Here is a 10,000-nt window from a genome sequence, read left to right as displayed (position 1 = left end):
TCAACTGCCTGACATGCCAGAAAACTGTAGCAAAAATTAATGATTTAATGAGCCACTCATTTCATTTTGCCCAACCCACCTCCCCACTCCAAGGGCTCACACTATGTTTGGAGGATGTGTAAACTTGCACTAGCTACGGTCTAGACATGACAGCCCCTGACACCTCGCCTCGCCTCCTGGCTCGCATCGCCTCACCTCGCCTTGCCTAGTGCCTCCAGCAGGGCACACAATCCCCGGCCTAGCATAGACACTAGCTGTCGTCTCAAAAAATGCCGGCGCTCATACATCACTAGTTTGTTTTCCTTGGGGCTGGTAAATTCAATGGAACGTAAACATAATCAAAGCCTTGCTTGGCTGGGTCCAATCCACCCCCCCCCCCCCCCCCCCCCACAAACACACACACACATACACAGAATAATGAAGAAAAGAAAGAAAGAAAAACATCATTGACTCAACAGTTTTCCCTCATGGATATGTGACAGTGCTGTTGAATGATAAGAGTTGCTCTTCTGCTGCTACTGCTGCCAGGGGCGTCACAAGGGGGGAAAGTGGGACTGAGTTACCAGGGCCCAAGGTGGAGGGGCCTTCATTATTTTATGCTTTAGCTATTGAAAAATAGCAGATCTACAAGCTCCTAGCTTGTAGATCTGCTATTTTTGAAAAGTCGTGAAAATGTGTGCAAATCTTTGAATATATATATTTTTAAGCAAACATTTGTAACTAAAATTTTGCTTCTGGGGGGTCCCTGGAACTAAATATTTTGAGATGGGGTCCATGGCCAAATACATATCATTTTGGGGGTCCTTCACATGAAAAAGTTTGAGCACCACTGACATAGAAACATAGGTTTAAAAAAAAACCTTAGAAGGATTTTTTGAAATATTCAAAGACTTGCACAAATTTTCAAGATTTTTCAAAAATAGCATATCTACAAGATCGCAGCTTGTATATCTGCTATTTTTCAATAGTTAAAAGTACCCAGGGCCCAGAATTTGGTGCGACACCCCTGACTGCTTCGCCCGCCTGCCAGGCAGGCGTTTCGCTCCTCAGAAGTTGTTCCCTTTGAAGGGCTCTCTTCAGATCGCAGGTACCTGCGCCTCCGTGCATTCCAAAAGTGATCAAACGCTCCCCTCGGCTGCCATTTGGCCAGGACTTCTTCCTATCTAGTCTGCACCATGGGCTGATTAGATCAGCTAAGATTTCCAAACAGAGGAACAGTTTCAAACACACTTGTCCTCAACCCACCCACATGGCATGCCGTACTGTACACCCCCTCTGGAGACAAATCAAACGCCATGTGGAGGGCTTGAGATATCCACTTTCTTTTTCATTCACTCAAAAAAGTTACAATAAATTAAAATAGAATAAAATAAAATAAATAATACAAATCATTATATTATATTATCAAATATATCAATTATATTATATTATATTATTATATTATTTTGGCTGGGCAAGACATTTTGCATCTCTGACCATTCTTCTCCTTCCAAAAGTGTATCTAATGGACGGTTATATACTGCTATTGATTGTCATCTTAATATGTGAACCTCTTTTATACTATGCCTACCTTGTTAAATGAAGTTGAAATAACGTTAAAATAATATGAAATGATAATTTGTAATTTTAGAGGTATTAAAAAGTCCCTAAATTGTCACTTTAGAAATGTGCAGATACCGTCTAAATACTTTATGTTGGTTTGTTTACTATGGGGTGAGAAAACAATGTTACATATTGGACCCCCCAAAAAATAATTTGGGGACCCCCCCTGGGGGTCTCGGCCCACAGGTTGAGAACCTGCCTTATAGAGAGCCCACAGCCAATAGCTCCAGAGGAGAAGCCAAGAGAAGAAGTGCAGTCTGGCTTCCACCCTCCCCTCTCTGCCTCCCTGCTTTCACCATCATCCTCCTCTCCCCCCCTCTCCCCCACCCCCGAGGCCTCTGCAGATCAGCATATGTGGTGACGAATGACACATTTATTTTTCTACAAAGGTTGTGTGTATGTAAAACTGCTGAAGTGCATCAAGATGTCAAGTACTTTGGGTGGGCCCACCCAGGTTGCCTTGGAAGATAACCAGATGGAAGCAGAACATTAGAGTGCCGGGGAGCTGGGAGATGTGGACCCAAGCTCTCTCTCTCTCTCTCTCTCTCTCTCTCTCTCTCTCTCTCTCTCGCTCTCTCTCTCTCTCTCACTCACACACACACACACACACACACACACACACACACACACACACACACACACACACACACACACACACACACACACACACACACACATCGTCACTGTCAGACAGAAACCTCGTATCTCCAAATGTTAAATGTGTACGTTTTTTCGAAATGAAAGCCCTACTTCATCATACCAGATGTGTTGCACATAAGTAGTGAAAATAGCAGGTTTTGGACATACAAGGTTTCCACCCAACAACGACGATACACACCATTTTTCTCTTTCTGCCCTTTCTCTGTCACCCAGTCTCTCTTTCTCATCCTTTTCTTTCTTTCTCTCTCTCTCCCTCCCTCTTTCTCTCTCTCTCTCTCTCTCTCTCTCTCTCTCTCTCTCTATTCAAGCCTTTCCATCGATTCCTTCTGTTTGCTGGGTAGATGTTGTTTGTGCTGCGTACTTTCTCTCCTGTATGTTGATGTGAATGCAGTTGACCACAAACGCTGCTTACTGGATATAACTCTACAGGTGATCATTGAGAGAGCCATCTCTCTTTTTAAATTAACTGAAATTTCTCAGTCAATCATATACAAAAAGGGGGATGTTGTGGTTTCTGTATCACAACCTTTAGCCGGTACCTGTAATATGCTACAACATGTCAAACATTGATTGGAAAGTACAGGTCCGTATGGGGTTCCATTTAAATGTACCGGTAAGTCAATTCAAACTGCTGACCGGACGGAGGCACTCAAAGTGGAGCAGTAGCCTCTTTACAGCATCCATAACTGTCCTGCTGCCTCTGATTAGCACTACACACTTAGACCCCATATCTCCATAAAGACATTTACTGGCCCCACTCTCACTTCTGCCTACAGGCCTCCCTCCCTCACTCACCCCCCTCTCTTCTTCTTTTTTTTTTCTTTCTTCACCGCACCTGAGGTCCCCAGTCAGCATGGTTAAGATAACTGCAGGCAGCAAGTAGGTGGGTGGTATAGCCCGGGAGAGCTGTCTGTTTGTCTGTGCACGTGAGTGCGTGTGCATGTGTGTGTGTGTATCTGTCTGTCTGTGTCTTTGTATATGTTTATACGTGAGTATCTGTGCACGAACGGCATGTGTGTGTGTGTGTGTGTGTGTGTGTGTGTGTGTGTGTGTGTGTGTGTGTGTGTGTGTGTGTGTGTGTTTGATCTCCATGTTGTGTTTAGATGTTTGAGGGGATATCCTATCACCTCCAGTATTTGGAGCGGTCAGCCCCTGTGGTCGTGTGTGTGTGTGTGTGTGTGTGTGTGTGTGTGTGTGTGTGTGTGTGTGTGTGTGTGTGTGTGTGCGTGCGTGCGTGCGTGCGTGCATGCGTGCGTGCATGCGTGCGTGTGAGAGAGAGAGAGACCCGGGGGAGAGAAGGAGATGAAAGAAGGCAGAGAGAGTCCTGTTTGTGTTCTTTATCACTGGTGTATTTGCTCTCCTCTGCCCTCCAAGGGCTAGCGTAAGGGAAACAATATTGCCAAAGATTGTTTTTAGGTCACAAAGGGCCCTGTCTAAGATTCACCATGCTGCTTTCTACCCTCTGCGGTTTACCATACATGCACAATAAGAAGAAGAGGAGGGGAGAGGAGAGGAGTAGTTCCTAGAACCTTGGAATAATGTTGTGACTGTGTGCGGGGAGTGGGGGCTCTTCAGCCAGGCGGGCGGGCTGCTCTGTCTGATTGCCGTGTTTACTCAGATCACGTTTACTCAGATTACTCTAGCGTTGTTGGACCATTTTAAGTAAACCCGTTTTAGAGAAATAAAGTGCGAGCAAATAGGTTGATGGCATTTTTGCTTTGAACTTAACCCCTAGCCCAAGTGTTGGAGTACTACATTTGCGAAACATTGCTTCTTTATTTGCATTTTTTACTACCTTTTTAGTCGCTTTTTTTTCTCCTCAAATAATATTTAATTCCGGCTACTAAACGTGTGGTTGGAATCGTGTTATCCATTTTACAGGTTGATTGTTGCCTTAGAACCTCTCGCATTTCACACACTGCACCCACATGCTGCTCCATGATACACAAAAAACATGGAAGTTATTTGAGAGTCCCATGTGTGACTTTTGGGATTTGTTTGAAGGCGAGTAGTGAAAGTGTTACTGTGTGGGTTACGCTATGCCGATTGAGACCATTTTCATAACATGATTTTTTGACACCCATAAATTAGAAGAACGCAGAGGTTTTGCACGCCAAACATCTAGAATTGACATATGTGTTCCAGCTGGGCTTTATTGGTGGCTATGGCCAAATCCTGTCGTAACCAGGGAGCTAGTTAGCAATCGTAAGCATTTTCTCCTGTTTTAAGTTCTTATTTATATACACAACTTTGAAGAAATGTTTAAGGCAGCATACATGCATTGGGAACTATTTTATAAAGCAAGCTGACTCAAGTCTACCCCCACAGTAACAGATACTTCAATGGGAGGCTAACCTAAGCATCAATTTATGATTGAGTCACAGTTCACACATCCTATGTTTTAAATCCTCATAAAAATCTATCTCTGATTAAAAAATGTTCATGTCAAGTATTTTTCTCACCCCCCAAAAAACATCCATAATGGAATTTAGTACCTCAATCTTTGCTCTATCTCTATCTCCTCATTTAGCATTCCAGAATCTACAAGTAAGACACCTCAGGGAAAATGCAAGCTCGCCTTAAAGGGGCGAGGTCGCGCCAATTCTTGGCCATCTGGCCGGTGATGTATATCGGACCAGTTAGCCATATATGGAGACCCCTGCATGATAGTCAACAATGTTATGTCAAAACATGCCCATACTGTATATGGGCATTACCAAATATGGGCATTCCCAGATATGTCCTTAATATTGATGTAATTGGGACAGGGATCTTCATATATGGGCATAAAACGTATGTTAATTAGTAAAGCCAAGCAGGGCCTTGGCAAGTTAGGGCCTGGGTTTGATGCCTGGGGATATGGGATATGTGGGCATAAGGGGTTACCCTAACAGGGCATCATCTGGGAATGCCCATACTGTATATGGACAGCCACACAGATATGGGCCATGCCTTTGCCATCTGGCCAGTGATATATATCGATGACATCAGGGATCTTCATATAAGGCCATGAAAGGGATATATATCCATATATGGACTTTTACATAGGTGATGTCACCTGTGATATCATCTGTGATGTCACAGTGACAAGGGAACCAACCCATGGACTGTAAAAATGTGTACTGACTGACTGACTGACTGACTGACTGACTGACTGACTGACTGACACAGTATGGATATCCAGGGTTTGATCTTTGATGAGGTGATGTCACGTGATGTCACGTGACATCACTTCCTATACAGAAGGATGGACTGACTGAACAGACAGACAGACAGACAGACGGAGACAAGCTGTGACATTTCTCATGGTATACTGCGACCTTCGGTCGCAATTAATTACTGTATGCCAATTTGCCACACCTGTAGAATCAAGGCCTCATTAAAATGCCAATATGACACACCTCTATGATCAACATACTGAAATGTCCACGCCCCTGCAAGAATGTCTCCAGTGGAGTTCCCGCTAGTCCGCTAGATTAAAGATTTAAATATGAAATCGTCAAATCAACATTAGCATTACAAAGCCAGAAAGCCAGCTTGGAGAGAAGAATAGCATTCTGCCGAATTCTCTGTTGGATCTGAAATCCGTTTGGTTTGGCCTGTTTTCTCTTCACTTGTTCTGTTCAGCTCAGTCTAGCCAGGATTTGGTTTGGCTCATCCAGTGTAACTACAATCATCCCCAACACACAGGCACGTTTACACATTCTCTCCTTATTTCCTTTCTCTCTCCCCGTTTCTCTTTCTCAAGTAGAGGGCTATATAACATTACCATTTGAGGCATGAAGCGCATGAGGTCATTTTGGTATGCAGTATGTGCATAAGACTCTGTCTATATGTCTGTCTCTCTTCTATTTACTAGAGCTGTTCCAAGCCGATGTGGATGAGTTCTGCCAATACTATGGGAGAAGGGACGGCAGCCTGTGCTTTCCAGATTTTCAACGAAAGCCACCGCGAAGCCAGGAATCCAACTACTTAGGAGATGAGAAAATAGAAGATATTAGCAGGTTTGTAGCTTGACTTGTAAATGTATTTATTTGAAATTATTTATGTTGTATTATATAGAATAACAATGCTTGGTTTGCTCATTCAAAAAATGAAACACTGTTGCAGTCCATAAACAAGGTTCTATTGTGATTGTTTGGGTATTGGTGGTAACAGGTGTGCTCCTTGCCCCCTCCAAACTTGTCACATGATCCAAGTTCACCAGCCCATTGTCATACACCCTCATACTCGACACCCTCCCTCTCTGTCCTCTGATCCCAGAGTTTGTTCAGAGCGCATTTGCTCAGCTTTGGCTGCATAATGAAAATGCTTATCATGCATCATTTGGGCCGCCTTACTCGCTGGAAATGTCTGTACATCACAGAGGGTTTGGGCCTTTTGTCCATGAGGGGAGGTCCTTTATCTCTGGTTTTACCCTGAGGGCAAGATTTGAAGCTCTGCAGCCCGGCCACGTATGTCTAGTCTCGCGTAGCCAGACAATCGGACATCTCTGACTACCAATACCGGTATGTCTGGGGAAATCTACTTTCAGTGTAGGAGCTAGAACCGCAGAGAGTACTACAAATAAACTGAATTATTTCCACCCAGTTTTAGCCCCTACAATGAGAATGCAAGACTAGTGTATGTAATCACTAACATCAAAACATTAGTCAGTACACCCTCAGTAAAGAGGCTTAAATTGCTCCAGTGTCTTCCTTACGTTTGCTGCAGCTGTGTTGCTTCTTTGACCTGCATTCACATGGTTGAGGTGCGGTGGAATTCCCTTTCTTAGCATACGGTATGTCATTTTCACCTCTTTGGAAGATAGCTACAAAGCTCTTTCCATTGAGCTCTGTGCCTTGAGTGGTCTAGTTAGTAGTTATCCATCTTTAGCTCCTCACTCTAGTCCAAGGGACTCTGATGCTGATTCCTATCAGCCATCTAATTAGGGTTTTATTTAGACCTAAGGTGAATACAATTAACTTCCCGATGGAATGGAAAAGCATCAGTATTACACAACATACAATACTAACATAAAAACTCTGCTCTGAATTGTTAGCTTGATTGTTTAATGATTTCCCCCACGCAACCTTTTCTCTCCCTCTCGAGTCTTGATCTCTCTCTCTCTCTCTCTGTCTGTCTGTCTCTCTCTCTATCCTACTCTCTCATCTGACTCTCTTTTTTTCTCTTTCCCTCGTCCCTTCCACACCTCTCTCTCTTAACCGGATTATAACTGGCTGCTGCCTGCCACCACTGACTGACCTCCAACCTTTTGTATCCTGCCCGATCCGGTTGGCCCAGGAAACACAAGCACAACTGCTACTGTGCCCAGGAGGTGTTGAGTGGCCTGAGGCAGCCGGTGGCTGTGATGCACTGCGGGGACGGCTCCCAGCGCCTCTTCGTCCTGGAGAGAGAGGGCTTCGTCAGGATTCTGACCCACCAGCTGGAGCTGCTCAAAGAGCCCTTCCTGGACATTCACAAGCTGGTGCAGAGCGGCCTCAAGGTAGGCACGGACAACACACATCTATACACAACAGAATTGGCCCGACATACAGCAGCCATATTGGAAAGAAATTGGGCCCCTTCCTTACTTCCTTCACGGGTGTTACCAATGATTCTAATGAAGGCCCTGGCCTGTTCCGTTTAGTGTGGCACAGTAGTTGTCAAACATTTTGATTTCAAGGACTACCATCACTCTAAGAGTGGGGTCCATTTGGTTCCATTTGTACACTCTCAGAGTTACACACCCCGTCAAGGACACTTTGAGACCTACTGGTGTAGCAGAGTGTTTCCAGTGAGCCGACATGCACAATATTAGTGATGTGTCGTTCACACTTTCGTTCATACCCCACGTCCCCTCCCCCTAATAGCCCACGGCACAAAGGATGGGAGGGCGGGCTGTACGCGCAACGTAATAAAAACGCTCCCACGGTGGTGTTTTTCACGGGACGAACACGCGAACGAATCGTTTGAACGGATCATTACCATGAACGTGAACAAAATGATTAGTTCACTGAAATAAAAGGGGTTGCCCACCACTACACAATATCAGCACCCTGACTCTGTTTGACCTGAATGGAACAGAGCCTTCATTGGCTATCATTGGTATTACCTGTGAAGGAAGTAAGAAGATGCCCAATTTCTCTCCAAAATGGCTGCTGTGCATAGAGCCAATTGAATTATGAGTGTTAATTAATCCCTGGGAGTGGAAAAACGCTTTACCACCCGTGTATGTACGTATTGTGTGCCCCACATTGTGCACAGCCTCGTGTGTCCCACAGCACTAACTATTACAGGTTTAATGATTTAAAGGTTTAATGATTTAAAAATACTGTTTAATTTTGGGTGAAAAGCGGGTAAGATGTTGACGGACGGATGGAAAGAATGAATGAAACAAAGAGAATAAGGCTGATACTATAATGTATCTGTATTTCGATAAGCTTTGAAAAGCACATTAATGTGTTCTTAGAACTGCCGTGACAACCGTCTTCTCAACATTGCACTGACCTACTTTATGGAGTCAACATGGAACATCTCACATGGCAACGCAAATCCCCTAAAGTGGTGCCTTTCTCACTGCTAACACTCAATTATATAATTACACCAAACAAGCAGCCATTCATTAATTGCAAACACAGTCAGCTACTGTGCCATTATCTGCTAATTAACTGTGTGCACACATTGCGCTCACTGCTAATTTGCTTTCTAATTCCCCCAAGATGGCTTAATGGCTTTCTTAATTGAACGCCTCTAATGCTGTTTCTCTTTAGTGGCCAATACGGTGACTAGAATGGCACATGGTAGCATTGAGTGACTACAACTGCCCACCACACACGCGCGCGCACGCACGCACGCACACACACACACACACACACAGATCACCAATCGTCTTTATCTTATCTCATTCCTTAACACTCAGAATTCCTGTCTGCACGCCACCACCCCCTCCACACACACGCCCACTTCCGATTCCAAACCTCAGTATCTCTCTGCCAGTGTGAAATAACTAGCCATTTGAGAAACATAGGACAGTGGAGATAGTAAGTAAGTTGAATAAGAAGAAGGCATATCTATTGTCTTGACAGTTTTACATGACCTTAACAGTCGGTGAAATGCAAAAACGATACGAGCTGGATAGATATGCCTCCATAATCTAGGGTGGTTTGTTTGAGACAGGAACCTGTATGAGGGTTTATTTGCACCTCTCCCGGCATGTTTCCCATCTTTCTGACCTCCCAGGGGTGGGCGATATGGAAAAATACAATATCACGATATTTTCCCAAGCTGTATCACGATACACGATTTTATCACGATTCTTTTTCACGTTGGTTTTTATGGTTATTTTTCAAGGTACTTGACAAGAACTAGACTCTCTGGGTTCCTTTTGGGAGGTCTAAATTGAACTTTACAAGTATGTAACTCTGACAGTATACAAATGAAACCAAATGGACCCGTAAGGGTCCATTTGGTTTCATTTGTATACTGTCAGAGTTAAGTGGAGACCTTGACATTTTAAAGTTTGAGAACTACTGATTTAGACCAAAATGCAGGTTTAAATTGAATTCTGCAATGAATATCTGTATTAATGATTAAACAGGATGTTTTACAAGGCTCCCTCAATTGTATCACGATACGATACCTCTGAAAATGCATATCGTGGAGACACTGTATCGTCTCAACGATAATTATCACCATATCGCCCACCCCTATACTGTCATGGAGGTTCGTCTCTCGGAGGAAGAGACTTGACAGGAGG

The 10,000-nt window shown here is 44.0% G+C and overlaps 1 protein-coding gene across 1 annotated transcript in view; it reads left to right on the top strand.

The window, feature by feature from the left end:
- The window catches only part of hhip (hedgehog interacting protein), a 55,615-nt gene that overhangs the window by 6,863 nt on the left and 38,752 nt on the right, over positions 1-10,000 (top strand). Inside the window, exons 3-4 of the mRNA XM_080721646.1 lie at positions 6,122-6,266; positions 7,546-7,747. Coding sequence (XP_080577772.1) covers positions 6,122-6,266; positions 7,546-7,747 — 347 coding nt within the window. The remainder of the gene's footprint in view (positions 1-6,121; positions 6,267-7,545; positions 7,748-10,000) is intronic.

This window comes from Nannobrachium achirus (assembly GCF_963921795.1).
Source record: "Nannobrachium achirus genome assembly, chromosome: 3".
Classification (NCBI taxonomy): domain Eukaryota; kingdom Metazoa; phylum Chordata; class Actinopteri; order Myctophiformes; family Myctophidae; genus Nannobrachium; species Nannobrachium achirus.
The sequence above is the reverse complement of the archived record's forward strand: the minus strand, read 5'-3'. Positions and strand labels throughout refer to the sequence as shown.